At 40.3% G+C, this 20137-nt stretch overlaps 1 protein-coding gene across 1 annotated transcript in view; it reads right to left on the bottom strand.

Moving 5' to 3' along the window:
- Positions 1 to 19544, bottom strand: part of GLDC (glycine decarboxylase) — a 37804-nt gene extending 18260 nt beyond the window's left edge. Inside the window, exons 1-9 of the mRNA XM_062513690.1 lie at positions 19335 to 19544; positions 19162 to 19240; positions 9368 to 9503; positions 6107 to 6271; positions 3231 to 3288; positions 3087 to 3088; positions 2512 to 2659; positions 2047 to 2243; positions 756 to 852 (exon numbers count right to left, since the gene is read on the bottom strand). Of these exons, the coding sequence (XP_062369674.1) occupies positions 756 to 852; positions 2047 to 2243; positions 2512 to 2659; positions 3087 to 3088; positions 3231 to 3288; positions 6107 to 6271; positions 9368 to 9503; positions 19162 to 19240; positions 19335 to 19544 (1092 nt within the window). The remainder of the gene's footprint in view (positions 1 to 755; positions 853 to 2046; positions 2244 to 2511; positions 2660 to 3086; positions 3089 to 3230; positions 3289 to 6106; positions 6272 to 9367; positions 9504 to 19161; positions 19241 to 19334) is intronic.
- Between the last annotated feature and the right edge of the window lie 593 nt (positions 19545 to 20137).

Here is a 20137-nt window from a genome sequence, read left to right as displayed (position 1 = left end):
ATGAATTCAATGCTATTTGAAATGTAACTGCTTTAGCAATTAACATGTACTTAAATTCAACTACTGCAACAAATACTTTTGAGGACTTTAAAGTCAAGCCAGTCTCACAGGAACTCATTGTTTAGAACCAGTAAAAAAAATGTAGAGTATCTCCTGAATACTAAGTAATTAAACTTCTGTCAGTAATAATAATCTCTCCTCAAAATCTGTCACAACATTAAGAGCAGGAGGAAGGCAATGATAGAAGCAAAAAAGTGGAAGTATGCTGAAGATAACTATTTTGGATACTTAATTAATCATGATACTTTCCTGTAAAGATATTGCTTTGGTGATGTAATATTCTAGCATCAAATCACATAGACAAAAAATATAAGTTGGGATAATTTGAATAATTAATTTAACAATATAAAAGTTTATTTCTTCTGCCTTGAGTTGGAAATTTCAGACCATTGGAATTCCCTTCTACTTTATGAAGAGTTATGTATTGTTTATAACAAACACAGCACTACCCAGAGGTGTTCATGCTACAAGACGGATTCATGACACTGCAAGAATTCAGAACTACAGTAAGGAAAGAGATGGTAAAACTCTTTTCAAGCAGACATATCCCATTATTCAAAGGACTCAAAACAAATGAACAAAGACCAGAATACTTCTATTTTCTTAATTTTCTACTAAAATCTTTCTAAGGTAAAGCTAACTAACTCATTGTTCAACGTGTTCCTTTCCAGCACTGAAAACAAAGTGTAAGTTACCTGTGCTGTGCAGATGTTGCTGGTAGCTTTATCCCTCCTGATATGCTGCTCTCGTGTTTGCAAAGCAAGCCGGTACACTTCCTTCCCACTTGCATCTCTAAGTCACAAGAGAAAATGGTGCTTCTGTTACTTTAAAATTACAGTTTTAATGACACAAGGCTTTATGCATGCTAACCTGAAACTCGTTATCTATCCTCAGACACATAAGGGTGCTGGAGTGAATAAAGCAGAATGTAGGACAGTTGCAGTACCAAACAGAGCAAGAACCTCTAGATTTCTGTTTATATTATGGCTGGGCAGGTAGAGCACACAGTGAAATTCCACCTACAGAAGTATTTGGTATTTGCCTTAAAATGACACAGATTATTGCAGCTATTTTATCTGAAAAATAATATAAAATAAATATACCTAAGCTTATTGACAACTGTGAATGTTTTAGTTATTTTAGTTGCTGAAGTACTTCTGGATATCCTCTGTACTAAAGATATGCAGTCTTTCTAGTGACAATTACTTTGCATTTAAATTTATTACTAGTTAGACATCTTGTCAAAATACACAGTACATCACCGTCAGCAACTACTAGAAGAGGATTTTGCACACTATTTCTCTGTTTTGTTTAAGCATAACTGAAATTTGAACTAGATTAAGTTCCTTCTAGATTATTTTGGAGCTTCACTGAATTTTCCATTTATGTTTTGTAAGGTTGGATGACAGAGAAAAGGGTCTAACAGTACAGAATATGTGGAGTAAGTTAGCTTGCAAACCCTCCTGCCATCACAATGAATCCACTCTGCTTTTAGTAATCTTTTCATCCCACAATGCCACAAGAACTATAGACAGTTCCACACAAATGGAATTCCTGAAGCTTGCTTCCTCAAAAACTGATGGCAATTTTTAGTCTAACAATTTTCAAGAAGAAAGGGTGGTCAGTACAATACCGTGGTCACCTGTTGTTTACAAAGGATGCACAAGATGGCCACAGTGTGTTTTTTAATGGTTTCTTATGTATTACTAGCATCTCTGAGGGGAGACTTTAGATTGGATATCAGGCAAAAGATTTTCAAATAAAGGGTTCTAAACATTGGAACAGGCTGCCCAGGGAAGTGACAGCATCACCAACCCTGGCAGCAGTCAAAAAATGTTTTGATCTGGCACTAGAGGACATGTTTTACTGGTGAACATTAGTGGTAGGTTGATAGTTGGACTTGATGATCTTGAAGGTCCTTCCAACCTTAAGGATTCTAAGACTCTATGACTTCAATCTTCACTTAATGACAGAGGGAGCCCTTACCTTGTGACACCCACCATTCTGCCAGGCATCATTCTCACTAGATTTTCCTTAACAGCAAAGAATGCTGCGTGGGGTCCCCCATAGCACAGAGGGACACCAAACCTCTGAGAGTTACCCAGGACAACATCCACCCCAAACTCTCCAGGAGGCTTCAGAATGCAAAGGGCCAGAAGGTCAGTAGCACAGCAGGCGAGAGTCTGAGAACAGAAAAGCACAAAATGACAAAACAGAAATTACAAAAGCAGTCAGCCTCTCTTCTGAAAGAATGGTATTTAAATGGGAGCTAGGTTTTTAAGTTTGGTTTCAAATGGTTCCACATCACTTGCATGGAGCTGAAGTGCAATGGTTGTAATGGCTATCAGTGGCACGTAGCTGAGACAGTATCTCATTAACACTTGGTTTCTATGAACATGGGAGTTTGATGCATCAGATTGATGTCTGTGTGACCAATAAAATTTACTTTACCCCATTCTGATGAGCTCTTTCAACAAGTTCAGAGAAGTCTTCAATCTTCCCTTCAGTGTCTGGATACTGAAATAACACTCCACTGACATCCTTCCCACTGAAATCCATCTCATGGGGTAATTTGAGCTCAGTAATAACACCTGTATAACTGGAAAAAAAAAACCATGCAGAAGGCAAAGTATTCAAACCACTTCCAACCTTGGAGTGATACTTAATAAGATGTATTCATGGATTCATATATGATTCTTTAACATACAGAGAGCTGAACATTTTTGCAGCACTTAACACTGAGAAAGTTTCAGGTCATGGTACATAGTACTCAAGAAGAATTGCATTTGATACCACCATCAGAAATAAAGACCAAAGCAAATAGAGAATACTTAAGATACTTGCTGCCTAGCAAAAGAAAAAAACAAGACCAGACTGAATTTGACAGTCAAATGTATACAACCGTGCAACAATTTAAAGGAAAAATGAAGTATTTTCTTTTTATCATATGTTTAGTCTCTTCTAAAACAGCTTTAATTTCTTTGCAGTTGTATTTGATCTAGAAGTAATGCCAAATGATAACAGACTTCTGCTTTTAGTTTGCAAAGAGAGCACAGGCCAGAAATGTCAGGTATATGACAAAAAGGCACAGACAGTAAATAATTCAGTTTAAGGGAAAAGATATGGTGGAAGATGTAAGAAAAACATTACTTTGCTCTAGTTTGGACCACTGCTATAGTTTGAGGGTGGCATCGGGCATCTACATAGAACTTTCTCCTTTTGTTGTGTCTGTCAAAAAAAAAAAAAGAAAAAGCAGGTTTACACATCAATATCCATGGAAATAAACCAGCTTATTTTCTAGAAGTGAGTTTTACTATGTAAAAAGTCAGATTAAAATGCTGGTCATCACAACCAGATTAAGTGAAACACTGAATGATGTTTCTGGCATGCTTACATTAAGAAAATTCATTTCAGACATTCAAATGAGAATCATACATGAGAAAAATTAAAACAGATTATGAAACAGAACAGGGAACTAATTTCAAAAGCCATGGGAATGGCTCCACACACATATATTATTTTAAAGAAATATAATTGTGGTCTTTAATATAGATTTTTCAATGTTGCCCTGGATAAAAAAAAACCATGAGCCATTCAAGTAGGTAAACGGAGATGATGAAAATGGGTCCCTGCCCACAGCAGCGGCAGAAGAACTAGGTGGTCTTTAAGGTCCCTTCCAACCCAAACCATTCCATGATTCTGGTTAGAGTACCTAGTTTTCTCTGGTAAGCAGAACACTGAGCCTTTCAATGACTGAATAGTTAGAAAACTATTTTTACACAGTGTCTGCTGTGTAATCAACTTCCTAATACACAGTTCTGCAGTGACCTTCAATTATTTCTCATATTTCATTTGATTTGCAAATCCCTTTCACATGGCCCTACAACAGGCATACATGAACACAGATTTAGATATACCAGTAAGTTTTACTTTTAGCAACTTAGAATGTTGTGCTCCACCATTACTCAAAGCTTCTTTTAATCACTGATGGAAAAAGAAAATGCACGTTTTCAACTTTCACGGAGGCAAGAGACTCGGGCCACAGCCTGTTAGATTGTGTGATGAAAGGTCCTGTGCATCTCCTTCAGAGAGGCAATGGCAGGTGGGGGAGTCCAGATAACACCCTGTCCCTGCTGCTCCCAGGTGCTTCTCAGGGAAAATCAGCCCAACAGAGACCTATCTCCTCAAGCACAGAGGAGCAAAGAGGCCACCAGGCAGGTTGGAACTCTAATTAATTAACCCAAACAGGCACACTGTCTGACCCCCACTCCCCATTTGGCAAGTAGACATTATGGGACACACAGGAAGAGCATTTGGAGATCACAAACATGTCTCACTATGAGATGTTCAGGGGGAAAATAATACAGCTAAGTGAGTTCTGTGAGCAACAGGTGTAGCAAAACAGAGGAGCAAGGGGATAAATGGGATAAACTTATATCTAAGTTGGTTGCTGAAGGTCTTGCACTTAACTAGTGAAGTCTGTCCCTCACTTCTTGTTAAATGCCTTACTGACTGCTTTCACGGGTAAGGGGACTCCATATTCTCTGTGTGTCTGAGTGCCACTGGAGTCAGACCACGAAGGATCCACATTTCCATAGTACAGCAACTGAAATGACTGGAGTGAGTGCCAGCAGTTGGAGCAGCACATCAGCCAATAGGGTCCTTGTGTCTGTGGTGGTATTAGTGGCAGCAGGTGTGTGCCTGGGTGCCAGGAGCTGGGCTGGTACCCTAGGGCAGGGCAACTAAACTCTTTCCAGTATGTCCATGTCTCTGTCATACTGGGAAGGTGGGCACAGCATTGTGGGCTGTGGACTCATCAGGGTGAGAGGGAGCAGCATCAGGATCAGCATCACTGCAGCCCAGGAGATTGTTGGCCTACTGGCCAAAAGTAAGTACACACTACCAGACTGTGTTCAATCTGGTGTCACTCAAACCCCCCCCCCAAAGGCCTTTTTAGCAAAGATGCTTTCCAGCCTGCCAGACTCCATCGTGTACCCCATATGCCTGGGATTGCCTCTTCCCCAGCTGCAGGACTTTGCACTGCCTCTTGTTGACCATCACAAGGTTCTTGTCAACCCATTTTCTCCAGCTTGTCCAAGTCCCTCTGGAAGACACCATGACTTACTGGTCTATCAGCAGATGCTCCAAGTTTTGCATCATCAGCAAGTTTGCTGAGGATACAGTCTGCCCCATCATGCAGATCACTAACTGGACCTAATGTTACTCCTGTCTTATAATAACTGTCCTCCACCTAGAGTTCATGTCACTGACAAGCATCCCTTGGGCTGACATTTGGACAGTTTTCCACCTATCTCTCTCCCACCTCATTCAGCCCATAATTTTTGGTTTCTCTGTGGAGATTTAAGGGAGACCCACTGCTTTCCCCTCCCAAGGCAGTCACTCAACTGTAGAAAGTCATCAGGTTGATCAAACATGACCTCTCCTGTGTTAATTCATGCTCATGACTCCTTAACCCTTCTCATCCTTCACATGCCTGGAAATGTTTTCCAGGGCTAGCAATTGTTCCATCATCACACATAGAGGTGAGGCTATCTGGCTGGTAGTTTCCTGCATCTTCATTCCTCCCTTCCTGGACACAAGAGTTGTTTGCTTTGCTCCACTGATGAGGCACCTCTCCCAGTCACTGTGGTTGTTCAGAGACAATCAAGGGTGATTGGTGATACTTGTATTGGTATCAGGAGGCTCCCTCAGCAGCCATGGGTGCAGCACATCTGGACCTGTGTAAGTACAGTTTGCTTAAATGTCCTCTAGCCCAACATTTCTCCAACAATGGTGAGTTTTCCTTCCTCTAGAATGTCTCCTATGTCCTTAGTTTTCTGAAAGCCTTAAATGACTGAATTAAACATTTCCATCAACACTAGGAACTTCTCTGGGGGCATGGCAACATGGATTCTAGTTGTTCAGTGAACTGCTCAGAGTAAGAAGGCCACACTCAACTTCAACCCACTGCCTTCACAGGGACAGATGCCTTCAAATTCCAAAATTACTTCCTGCTATGATTCAAGCATACATTTAAACACAGTACCTGTGACATAATTGCATGGCTTCTGCAGCAGCTGTCCCTTCATCCAGCAAAGATGCATTAGCCACATCCATTCCTGTGATATCACACACCATAGTCTGGTAATTTAGGAGGCTCTCCAGCCTGCCCTGGGACACCTCAGGCTGGTAAGGAGTATACTGGGTAACCCTGTAAGAAAAAAGTTCTGAATTTGGTTCTAGGAAAGCAAATGTGTAACAGTCATGGCAACATATAACTAAATTGTATCACAGAATAAAATAATAAAATGTAATTCATTCATATGGCAATTTGTTAAACTACAGCTATTTTTAGATGTTGTAATTTTTATCTTCTAGTGTTGACTTTTTGCAAGATAAGAATTCTCTTTCTCCATTTTGAATAGAGAAATTACTTTTAAAACAGAGGTGTGAGGGCATTAAGGAGAAGGGACAGAGTAAGTAGATGCTGAGTGTGGAAGAACTAAATCAACTCACAATATTCAAAGAAGAAAGTTTTGTGCAATCATATCTAGATATTTTCAGTACTGTTTCTTAAGACCTTTACTTATCAAGTGTTCTCCACTCTTTTAAGAGGAAAGGGACTTGGCATTTCACAGAATCAAGCTCAGAAGTATGCAACTTCTTGTGAAATGACAGTTTCCATTTATGTTAGAGGAGGGAAGTCAGACTGATATACGTTTTATCTGTTGTCATTTGGTGAACAAAACAGTAGTGGCAATGTAAGCAACTCCTTCAAAAACACAAGGATCTAAGGGAAATGCTCTATTATAACAGTCCAGAAAACAAAGCAGCATGAGTCCAGGGATGAAAGGCAAAAACAGAGCTCAGTCTCTCCTCTCACTGCTGGAAATTTGGGCACTGGATTACATAGTAGTTCAGGACAGACTTTACACAAGATTCAATTTAGAGCAGCAGCCAGAAATAAGTGGTAAGTGAAAACACTTGTGACCTCTGTTTTCTAGTGATGGAAGAAAACAGCATTTTGTTTCTCTAAAAGGACAGAAGTAAATCTCAGACTTTTGAAAAATTAGGTGTAAGCTTTCCAGAAAGACTCCAGTATTTGGAAGATCAAGTCATGTAAAGTCAATAGAAGGTAAAAAACTCAGAATTTTTAAAAACAAGCTGAAGAACTCAGTATTGAGCAAGATGAGAAAAGCAACAAAACAGTAAGGTGAGACAGTAGAAAAAAGTCCTGAAGAGAATGCAAAAGCTAAAAGAAGGACATATTCAATATGTGAACTCAAAGTGTAATATATAATGCTAATGCATTTACTGTCTAATTAAATGAAACATCTGCTTGAATTATTCACATACACTACTCTGTACAATAACAGAGAGCAATAGCTATGAATAGAGTACATAAATATTGATGATTCCCCAAAACTTGTAGGTTTTTTTCTCATTTTTGGCCAGTTCTAGCACTAAACTAATTATCATGATATGACTGCATAGTTCACAAGTGAGACCATGTCCCAGGCTGCAAGCAATCTTGCTAATCCCAACAGTAGGGACTTTTTTTCTCCACAGCAGCTAAACCCAGCATTCAGTTTGCCAGAGGAACTTTCAGACTGGGAGTATCAAGATTTCTTTTCTGTATGGTCCCCCTGCCCATTCAGTTCTCACCAATAAAAATAATTATTCCAAATGTTTTCGCATGAGCAATGACTTTTATTGATTAGTAAAAGAAACTCCTCCGTACCTAAAGTTTTAAAATTGTGCTTTCTCATTTTATTTCACCTAAGGGCTGTTTCTTGTATTTTAACTTGCAGAAGGAACTAGAATTAGACCAACAAGAATGAAAACATTGTGATTAACTGAGATGCATTAGAGAACTCTTGCTCCACACAGCTGGGAAATTATACTATATTACAAAACAAAATAAATGAAGCCTTATTATTATTTTGACTTAATAATTTATTTTGAAATTATGGTTTTGAATGGTCAACACAGTTAAACAAAAACAAATTAATTTCAGAAAGATGGGAAAAAATCAACTAAGAAATCTTGAATTCCAGTACTGCCACAAGCTACTATGAAGTTTAACAGTTCTACAAATAAAGACAACCCTTATAATATAACCACACTAAGTTAAACTCTCCCTTTAAAAGGTCTTTTTGGCATTTTTAAAGCACCTGCATATTTTAATTGATCCTACTTCTCCACAATTTCTTCAAGCAAAATATCTGGCTTTAGTCCACATTCTGTGTTCTGCCTGAATCTATATGACATAGTAAGTGACTTTTTAAAGTAATTTAAAAGCAAAGTATAAAAAATACCTAACATCAAAGTAACAATGACTTTTTGCACAGAGTAATACAATCTTTTGGTTTGTTGTGGAGTTTTTTGTTGTTTGGGCTTTTTAAAATATATATAAAACCTTCAAATACTGATTTTACTAAAATAAAATTACTCAGTAATAAAGATGACAGTTATTTTAATACAGTATAAAAGAAAGACCTGAGTGACTAGTGATAGGGGAAGTTGTAAACTGAATGAGGAAATGCAGGGTAACATTCTGTCTGTTGGAAAGTGAGACTCCACATGAAATTTAGCTTTTCCTGTTGCATAATTTCTGAGTTACAGTTCTTTAGAAACCAAAATGTCAACTGGATAATCAGAACCAAGTACAATATCCTCAGCCTTTTCATAAATGAATTGCCATATTATAATAGTTCAATGTCACTGTTGTTCACCAGAGAATTATTTCATCAGAAAAGACAAGAAGTCCCTTTATGCATAAATATTCAAACCCCTTCAGGTCTCTGGTTTAAAAAACAAAACCAGAACAAAACAAACAAAAAAACAAACAAACAAAAAAAAACCATGAAAGAAATACTAAGAGAATAGACTTCTGAATTTTCTACTTTCTCAGCAGTTTCTTACTTCCTCATCAGAAAATCATTATCATAGTATTGCATAGCATTTAACTACCTCCACCCAAATTATGCACACCAGTGGAGGAGGGAGTTGTTTTCAATTTAGGCAAAAGCTACAATAGAAATGCTTTCATTTAGGAGGTAAGTCTGCATACTTCCTTAAAGCAAGCGTGTCATCTTGTATTAGTTCATAATACATAGGAGCTGTAAGAAAACCCCAGCAGCATATTTTACAGAAAAAAGCATCTTCTAGAGTAAATTTCTAGCTTTAGCATGAACAACACAGTTCCTACACAGTAGGAGACACATCACTACCAAACATATGAAAGCCTTAGGTTTGTGGGACAAATGTGTACTTATACATTTAACAATAAAATGTGGTACATTACCATCCTGCATTCTCCAACAAGTTGCGTGCGATGGGCTGAGGCACTGAGCAGTTGTAGTAACCCATGCCTATATAGGACCTCCATATCTTGTTCTTGCTTGCAATATTGTATAGAGTGTCAAGGATTTCATTCTCACCTAATTGGAAATAAATTATGTCACAATGCTACAGCTACATGTAACAGTAATAGTTTTTAACAGAAATGTCTTCTACCCCAGCACGGGAAAAAAAACAAAACAAAACCCACCAAAAAAAAGAAATTTGTGGTGCAAGTATAAAGAGTAGCACAATAAAGTGCAAGTCGAGAATAACAAAGATAAAGTAATAACCTGATAAAATACTCTAGGAAAGTTTAAATTCTGCCAGAATTCTGGAAGATCCAATGCCTGAATATTAACAGGGTTCCAAAGCATGTGGAAAGAATAGCAAGAGAAAAAGCTATAGGCAGAAGGAGCTCTTTTAGTGCTAATACAATGTACACTCAACCCAGAAGAGACCCATATTGGACATGCATTAATAAGTACCTCAGGAGGCATTTTTTATTAGCTGAATCTTGCAGAATCTACATTGGTTGAATGACAGTCACAGCTGTCATTTAATGTTTCTATTGGAGCCATATTTGTACAAACTGGGCTTACACCAAGCACCCAGGAATAATTTCTTAGTATCACAGATAAATCAACTTTATTTCCTCACTTTTTCTCTAAATTGTTGATAAAACAGTTTGTTGGGTTTTTTTTATTTCATCTTTAGCATGCTTCATCAGATTATTACTAAAAAAAAAAGTAAAGAGTCTTTCTACTTTAAGACATTCCAGATGAGATTAACTTTCAAATGAGTCTGCCAATCTAGTTTGAAGACATTAACAAAAGAATGATTTTGAGGTATACAGAATGAAAGCATTTGCACTCCCTCTCTACCCCAGCCATAGCTTACTCTTTGGACTTGCTTCTCAGTGTCCTGAAAGCTGTGCAAAAATCACACTGAGTCAACCTATTCCTAGCAGTCAATGAATAATGCTACTAACAACTGCCAAAGAGTAGTAGTATTTAAAAAAATATATTGGTAACGGAGGATGCAGAAAGATGGTCAGTAGACTGCCTTAAGATCACACAAAAAGATAGGTCAGCCCAACCTAACAGACCTGGGTAGAATTGGACACCAATCTTCCTGGGTGAGGGGAGAAGATGTTTTTTTACCTCTTCCTCCAAATCTGACCTTGGAGTTTGCTGTAATGGGACAGTTACACAGATTTCTGCTCCCTCTGCACCACAACTTGAAGATGACACTTTGTAATATAATGCTACAAATCACAGAATCAGAATACCTTGGGGCTTGGATGCCTCAAAATCTATTTCCTCTATGTAAATTACTCCAGCCAAAGAGATCAAGTCAGAATAGTTAATTTTCTAAAATGTGGTAGCGAATCACTATCTAGGTTTTGAATTAATTTCTAGTGCAATCACAAGGATATTAAAACTTCAGCTGTGCTTTCAAAATTTAGTTTTTTCCTTTTACTCAACTTGCTACTATTGCACTTCATGCATAAAGATTTTTTCCCCAAGTCTCCATGTTTTCAATTAATTTCTTCTGCAGTCACATTACACCTTTCACCGAGATTTTTTACTGAGGTTCAGTTCTCATTTCAAAGTTCATTTCTTCTCTACCTTTTGCTCAGTGTTACCATTAAATCCAATGAATGAAGACTGATTTCTTAGTTTCAGTAAACTACAATTTTTTTTTTTTCTGGAGACTGATACACTCATTGGGCTTGAACTCAGCAAAGTTTCTAAAGCATAGCGAAAAACTCCACTCCCCAGAACTCTTCCCACAGTTTATAATAAGACAGAGGCAGTTGTTTAAGTGAGCATTAACATTGTAATGCTTCCTCTACCACTTGCAAAAAGTTTGATGAAAGACAGTTTGGCTGCAATTTCAGACAGAGGCTTGTACTCTTGCATAAGTCAAACATCAATGATTTCTTGGAAATGGTAATGAATATCCTTGTTTAATTCCAAATTGCATTCGAAGGCAGAAGTTGGCTATCATTTAACTTGCTTGGAGCTCAATGTCTCACACAAAAATGCACTGAGTGTGGTTTCTGCAGTAAACACATACCACAAATACTGCACGATGTGACAGATAACTTTCCTTTGTTTGCTCAAGTGGGCTTTTCTTCTAGAGTTATTTCTCTGGAATTGTAGCTAAAAACTACGTGCAGTACGTGCAGCCACTTAGCTTGTGCTGGAGATCTCTGAAACAAACCTGCTTCCAAACTGATTAAAGGCACAAAGCCAAAAGCCTAGTGAGGTTGCAAGCACCTTAAGTAGAGATTGTGCTTAAGAGTAGAATCCATCTAGAATACCCACACTGAGAGGTTCCAAGACTGCATGTATTTTTAATTATCACATTTTAATGAGCTACCAGTGAAGACAGTTACACAGCTAATTTTAACCAGAGTGACAAAATACTGGAGGGGGCACTCCTTCCACTTCTGTTTCACTTACTTACCCTGCTCCTTTGGTCACTGTAAGGGCAATGGCAGCAGTACAGCTCAAATATATATCTCCCACATTTGACATGCCTCTTAGAAGAGACCAGGGGTAAAGACTCTTTACCCTTTGTCTTCTACTGCCTTGAAGTACTTAATCACAGTACGTCATTAGGAAGACAGCTCATAAATAAAACTGCAGTCCTGAATAAAGGAAGTCAGATTTATCTATTAGGCTGGCTTACCTACGACCAAACATAAATCCATTAAGATTTCATTAATTTGGTGTTTACTTTACACCGATAGGGTTCTGAATTCAAGTAAGACTGGTGTAGACAATGGTGAGTGAAATTAACACAGATGTTGGAGTCCAAAGACCAGAGAGCAAGGCAATGCAACAAACCATTCCTACTAGTATACCCCCCAGCACCAAGAGGAGGGGATGGAGGAGGTGTAGCTGGGCTCTTAGCAGTGCATGCATAGCAGGAGGGCTAGAGGCTCAGGGTGGAGATTAGGAGAGCTGGGCCCATGAGGACAGTCCAACATTGGACCAGGGTCTCCACCTTTTGAGGGGTCATGTTCTAACTGGGTGAAGCCCTGAGCAATCTGCTCTGACCCCACAACAGAGCTTTGGGCAGGGGCTGGAGACTGATCTGGGTCTCCACCAGTCCTGTGTTTCTGTCAGCAGCCTTATTACCCACTCTGTTAAGCCTAGTTTTCCACAGTGTATTCCCATAATGCTATTTGTGAAAGAGGTCTAACTCTTTATTGATCATTCTGTAAATAACTAATGCTAACACAAAGGCAGATGAATGTGAAACACAATAGTGATCTTATGTATGCCAAAAAATCAATTTTCAGATTCATAATGAAGTTGCTACATTTCCCTTTTGGCCCAAAACTATCACCAAACCCTGAAAATAAGACATTTTCTGCTGTATAAAGTATATAACTTGGAGTATATGTAGTGGAAATGTTGTATTAGTCTAAGTATTTATTAATTTCTTTAAAACTAAATCATATAGAGTACCTAAAAATTTGAATTACATGGTTCAAAAACACAGCTTAAGATATTTTTGGTTATGTTACTAATTTATTTTTAATTTTCCCACAATGAAATTAAGAAACAATACGCAAAATGGGGAAATAGAGCAGAAAAAAAATTTACTATATTTAAGTAATAGTTGGACTCCGGCCACCCTCACACTCAGTTTTTTGTTTCCAGTGGTCTAAGAAAAAGTGACTGAAATGCCTTTATCATGAACTCATTTTATTGGGTGTACAATAAAAATTCCTTAAGAAACTCGTTCAGAAAAAAAATTGCCAACTAAGTCACTGAAGTTGATATTTATTTCTCAATAGCTCATTAGAAATTAAGATCAAAGACAGTACTCAGAATAAGGTCCACTGCTTTTGCCATACTCCTGTCCTATAACTGGGGAAAACTTACTGAGAGTCTTCAAGTCTACTGGGCGGTTCTGCAAGGACACTTCCAGATTGCTACATCTACAGGTAGCAAAGGCAGAATATATGGCAAAAATAGTAAGAAGGACTGAATTATCAGATCACAAAATGATACACTGTTATTTTTGCTAGTGTTTTTGTATCAGCACAGCAGAGTTGTCTTGAACTTGAGATACACCTGCAAAATGTGGTACTAGAGAAAAGTGGAGAAAATACAAAGGGAACGGTTCAAGTTATACAACCTGAACCATGCAATACAAAATGCTATTTTTCTGATATATTTTTATTCACTTCATATCAGATCTTAAAAAATCTAGTCTCTGAGGTCAAGGAAGCAAGATCCTTAGAACAGCTGATAAAAGGGGGACTAATTTATTTCTCTTAGTTAAGTAATTAATTCAATCTCTTAAAAAACAAAAACAAACAAACAAACAAAAATATCAAAAAGCAGATTATATTGAAGAAAACTAGTTCCAAAGCATTGTCAGACACATAATAATAATGCTGCAGGACAGCACAAGGAAAGTGCATGTTCCAGGTGCTGTGTCCATAACTTCAAGATTTGGGCAGAAAGCCATGGTACCCTGCCCCTTTCCCCTCCTTTTACTCAGGCTACCTGTGCTCACCCAGCCAGCCTGGGCAGCCCAGGCAACCTGATGCTGCCAGGAGCTGAAAACAGGGGCAGGCTGAGTAAAACAAGATGCCTTTCCCTGTTCTACCCATAAGGACTGCTGCCTGTGAAAAAAAGTGCAGCAGCCTGAAAGTGCACGAGGAGCAAAGTGCCCTGGGTGGTAATGCAGATTCTGCACTATGTGTGGATTACACTCCACACTCTGGAGGGCTACCATTACCCCTTTCAGGGGTAATTTCAGGGAACCTGAATTGACTAAATTAGCTCTAAAAATCTGACCGGCATTAGGAGATTATAAATTCACACAGAACTAATTTTTAACTGGCATTTAAAAACATAAAGTCCTACTGAAGAAGATTCACTGCAAAAATTTGGAGGCACAAATAGTCTTTATTACAATGTAACTGCTTCTGAACAGTATTGCTTCTAATAACATTTACACTGGTGACCCAATTGCATTCTTAAGATTTTAGGAACTAATGTTTATAAATTCTAAAATTTGTCTGTGTTTGAGGAAAAAAAACTGTGGTGGAGCTCGCAGAAGTATTTTCTTAATTAACCTTTCAAAAAATTCAAATCCTGAACTAACAATCAGAAATACAAACACATGCACAAGATCTATATTACATATAAAGATGGACATACCATGGTAGCGCTGCAGGGATAACTATGACTGACATAGATAGCAGGTTTGTAGGGATAAAATAAAGAGGATTACTCTTACATAAGATAATATGTTCCTTTACTTCAAACACAACATATAAGCTAAAGCACCTTCAGTACCTAAAGAAAAGCTGATTGTTCAAGTTTACTTGCTGTAGTGTGGGAAATTAAGCTCTGTAATACCAGTTGATCAACTGAACAGATGTCTAGCCTTGTTGTAAATACTGGCTCAACAAAAGTTACCCGCCAAAATTATGTTTTTCCTTAACTATATCTGCAGAGAAATCCAAATGTAAAAAAGCCCCTCTTCCACAATTAGTTGAGGTACAGGACTGAAATTTCCTGTTAACTGAAATCTGACATTTTGCTATTTCATTTCACCCCTACTGGAATTCATTAGCATTTCCAGATGGTTTTACAACACAGTCAGCAAAGAAAGGATTTTTTCAGGAACCTCTTAGCACAAGCTACAGTCCTTTGCTGTCAATGATAATGCCAGCACAAGAAAAAGATCTGTCAGTACAGACAACACTAATTTAAAAAGATTTAGAGTATAGATGCACTTGTACCAGCAAAAGTTGGCATTTCCCAGAATGGCTAGTCATTCAGGCTTAAGAAAAACAGATCATGGAACCATTTAGGTTGAAAAACACCTCGAAGATCATCAGCTGCAACATGAGACTGATTACCACCTTGTCATGTAAACCATGGCACTAAGTGCCATGTCCAACTGTTCCTTGAACACCTTCAGGAATGGTGTTCCTTCCTGCACAGTCCATTCCACAGTGCCTGACCATCCTTTCAGGGAAGAAATTCTTACTGATGTCCAAGCTGAACCTCCCCTGGCACAGCTTGAGGCCACTTCCTCTTGTCCTGTCCCTTGCTGCCTGGGAGAAGAGGCCAAACCCCACCTGGCTACACTACTCCCACACTATTCCTGTCAGGCAGCTGTATTTAGACTTGAAATAAGGTCCCCTGAGCCTCCTTTTCTACAGCCTAAACATCCTCAACTCCCTCAGCTGTCCCTCACAGAACTTGTGCTCCAGACCTTTCACCAGCTTTGTAGACTTTCTCTGGAAACCCTCCAGCAACCTCAGTGTCTCTCGTAGTGAGGGGACCAAAACGACACATAATTCAGGTGTGGCCTCAAAATTTGAGTGCCAAGTCAGAGGGACAATCCCTGCTCTGGTCCTGCTGGCCACACTATTGCTGGAACAGCCCAGGATGCCATTGTCCTTCTTGGCCACCTGGGCACTGCTGGCTCATGTTCAGCTGCTGTCCCCAGCACCCCCAGGTCCTTTTCCTGTGGGCAGCTTTGCAGCCACTCTGTCCCAGCCTGTGGCACTGCCTGGGGCTGTTGTGACCCAAGGGCAGGACCCAGCACTGGGGTTTGTTGAACCTCACACCACTGGCCCTGGCCATGATCCAGCCTGTCCAGATCCCTCTGCAGAGCCTTCCTGCCCTGCAGAAATGCCCAGTTGAATTAAAAAGACTTTCCTTCTATACCTATGTTATGTCCTTCAGGGAAGTAACTAAGCTTCTTTCTTCCACTGAAGAGTAGGTATATGCTAAAATGTCTAGGAGAAACAACACAGGTACAAAAAGACTGTGGTTCTACTGTAATCAGAGGTTTTATTTATCATCAGTGGAATATGCAATGCCATATAAACAAGCTTTTTAACACAAGCTCCATCCACATAAGCCCCTTTTTTCTTTGTTTTTTTACTGCTATTGCATACATACATTTGATTCATTTTCCTTCTTTTAGACAACTTGTGAGATTATCAGTGGAAGGATCTGTAATCTTTTCTAGTGACACACACAAAATAAGAACTTGAAGAATATATCTCAAATGTGCACATCAAATTTACACACCTGAGAAGAGGTCTACAGCTATGAAAGTTTTCCAAAGCACCCAAATGTAATTGCAGAGAATTATGATATACAGACTTGCCTTTTATGGTGGGTGTGTGGTTTTCTTGAACTGCATGTCTAATTCTGTGTGTAAGGATTGACTTTAATAAGACTTCAATGTAAGGTCAGCTGTGTTTGTTACTATAAAGGAGTAGCTCTAGCACAGCTCCTTTTTTCAGTTGCACTCCAATCTGTGGAGTTACTGTGATTACATTTTTGAGTTATAAAGACAAGTGGAAATCGCTGCATATGTATTATAAATTTTAAAAATGCTGAAGTTCATTGAATGACAGGTTTCACATTGCCTTGTTCTGTTCTCTCTTTCCATGTGTGAGTTAGAGAGACAGCGAGAGCATTCATGTAAATAAAAACAGATGTTTAAAGTACAATACAGTTTTCATGACACTTCGCAATTTTACTATTACTCTTTAGTAAAAGGTATATGATAGAGAAATAATGCCTCATCCACACATAAAAAATGCCACCCCGGTGGCTGGAAAGTGCTCTCTGTAACATTAAAGAAAAAGCAAGCTTCACTCAAATTACAATGTCCTGGATACAAGATGTTCAATGTGACATTGCACAATTTTAAGCTGAGGATTTTAACTTTTCTTTTAAAAGCTGTGGAGTTTTCTGCTACCCGTGCAGGGGAAAACGAGAGACAAACAAAAGGCAGTCCAGCACACTGGCTGCAGAAGAAAAACACAGTTGTGTACAGAGAAAAAAATTTCGGTACCTCATGCAAGCATCTCTTTTGAAAACTCACTGTTGCATGCTGTGCAGTGTGAGACTGCATCACAGTCACATTCTTTCAAAGTTTACTCTAAGGGAACAAGAACAGCATAGCAAGTGGAGCAAAATGCCAGTGAACTAAATACACACTGTTAGCTAATGAGGTCCTGCTGCACAGTGAGAACTTGCCTACAACACAACATCAACTAATGCACCATTGTGTGGGAGACATCCACTCAAAATTACTATGAAAATCAGCAATTGAGCACTGCATCAAGGTTGTTACTTAGGTTGACATCATCAGGTTAGTTTTCAATAATGTATATGTATTTTAATGCCCACTATCCTGCATTATTTTAAGAGTATAATATTAATTAATAATAGAAACTAATTATTAAAAAAATAGAAAGACATAAAAATTCTGAGACATAATTGTTATGACAAACTGCATTTCACTCCTTCTACTGACCTAAAAAAATAGTAACCTAAAAAGTTCTTTTCTTTGAGGTCAGTGAAAATCACTTCTTAGTCAGGGAGTACCTTGATTAAAGCACACTAACCGTAGGGAAATAAGCCAAGCAGTACTTTCAGCAGTTATACAGACACAAGAAGGTTCTTAAATTCTGCCTCTCGGCCCAGCCTCTCCCCATTTTAATAAGACAGAAAGTTACCAAAGACTGAAATACCACCGCACTAATAAAACATTTTAGAGGTAGAAACTATTAGTCCCTGATGTATCCCTCCTAGCTAGAATCTGTCTTTTCAGGGTCTAGCTTCTCTGGCTGTTCATTGTGGTGCTGCCTCTCACGCGTGATGTCATCTCAGAGTAACCAGATTGAACTGGCCAGGAGCCTCACCAAAGCTGCAGGCCTGAAGTTTACACTCAAATTACAGCACACAGATGAGCAATGAGAAAATGCCAGCAGGAGGAATCAAGTTTTCTACAAATCAGGCAAAGGATTGTGACACAAAAATGAACTTAATACTGATGTAACTGGATCTCATATCTGAATGGCCATTGAGCTTTGTTGGTTTTAGTATAATTATTTAGCATTGGGGATTTTTAAGTGTTTCTTTCAGTTACAGGACTTCCAGCATCATGTTCACAGATATAAAAAAAATACGCTCCAAAATACAGTTATGCCGGTAGAAATTTTGTAGTGTGCTTGCTAACTCTTAAAAACGTTAATATCTGAAACCTCACAAAACCACATCAAGTTTTCTATTCAACAATTTGCTAAATTACTGTAGTGCGACAATAGCTGACTGAGATGTTTAGCATTCCTGCAGTTCAGCCACAACACTCAATTAGACAGATTTAAAATTCTGGCCATTAGTCTACTGTGTACCCATAATACGGAGACACAGATTTTTCGCGTTATTAAAAAACTGCAGGTTATTATTGAGGTGGGTCGTGGGGGGAGGAATAACAAAGAAGTCCTGCAGATACATGAGAATCACCAAAGGACAGCAACCCGTTTGAAGTCCACACCAAGGGGACGATTTTTAGTCATACTTTTCCCTTCACATTAGGCTCTTGGGACAAAGCGAAGTCAGTTGAGCACTTGAGCTCCAAACCGGGTTTTCGAGCACCCCCTGTCTGCTACATTTTCCTAGCGATTTCCAAGAGGAGAGCAATAAAGGCAGCAGCCGAATTACTCTACGGAGTTGGTCAGAGAAGAATGAAGTGTCGGTGACGGTGCTGCTTCGCTTATTTACGTCTTACCCTGCATTTCTGCCCGGGCGGTAAGATCAGACCGCCACACGTGTTAACGGGGACAAGGGGGGGCAGAGGGTGCGCACCCCAAATCTCCCCCACCTCCACGGGGGTTGGCGGCCGGAACGGACCGCGGGAGGGCGCGGGGAGTCCGGGACACCCCCGGGCCATGCGGTCACTTACAGACGTGGTCATCCATCCTCAGCGGCCTCCGGAGGCGGATGCTGGCCGGGATGGTTTTGTCCATCAGCTCCTCGACGCTCTGCAAGAAGCGGCCGCACGCCGCGGTTAGCCCCCGCGGGGCGGCACGGCCCGCACCGGGAGGGTCCGGCCGCGCCGCCCCCGCCGCCGCCTACCTGCACCCCGACGGTTCGCAGCATCTCCCGCTTCTCCTGCTCCCGGGGCCCGATGTGCCGCCGTGAGAAGTCATCGTGCCGCGGCAGGAGCTGCTCGATGCACCGCGCCGCCTCCCCGCCGCCCCAGCGCCGCTGCCCCGCCGCCGCCGCCCGCAGGTGCGGCGCCCCGCGGGCCGCCAGCCGCCCCCACCAGCGCCCGCAGCTCTGCATGCCCGCGACGCGACGCGACGCGACTCCGCACGGCGCGGCACTCGCTCTTGAGCTTGGGGGGCGGCGCGGTGCGGCCCCCACCGCCCGCGCCAATGGGGCCCGGGGGCGGCGCCGCGCTGGCCCCGCCCGCCGCCACCTGCCCGCCCGCCCCCGGCCCTGACCCCCGGGCCCCGCCGAGCATCCCCCGCCGCGCTGACCCGCCTCTGCCCCGGCTCACGGGCACACCCCGGAGGCCATTTTCCCAGGAGGGGGGGTTTCGTTCACAAAAGCCCTGCTCGGGTAGGAGAAAAAAGGTTTCTGTGTTTCGTGGACTTGCTTTCGATTGGTGAGCTTTAAGATGAGCTGTCCATAGCTGTTACTGGCGCGAGTGTGTCTGTGCGTGTGAACTTTACTACTGCTTTAACTTTCGGTGATGTTAGTGTTGGGGAGCCGAGAGGTAACTGGAATCTACCTTCCCCCATCCTTCAGTTCTTTTTCTCTCTGAGGATGATACTGGTATAGTTGCAAGCTTGTATCTTTATTTATAAACAGATGCCCCCATTTCTTCATCTTCCAGAACTAACCCCAGAATTGCCACATTGAGGATATATATT

Source organism: Cinclus cinclus, chromosome Z (genome assembly GCF_963662255.1).
Source record: "Cinclus cinclus chromosome Z, bCinCin1.1, whole genome shotgun sequence".
Lineage (NCBI taxonomy): Eukaryota > Metazoa > Chordata > Aves > Passeriformes > Cinclidae > Cinclus > Cinclus cinclus.
This window is presented reverse-complemented; position numbering and strand designations above follow the sequence as displayed.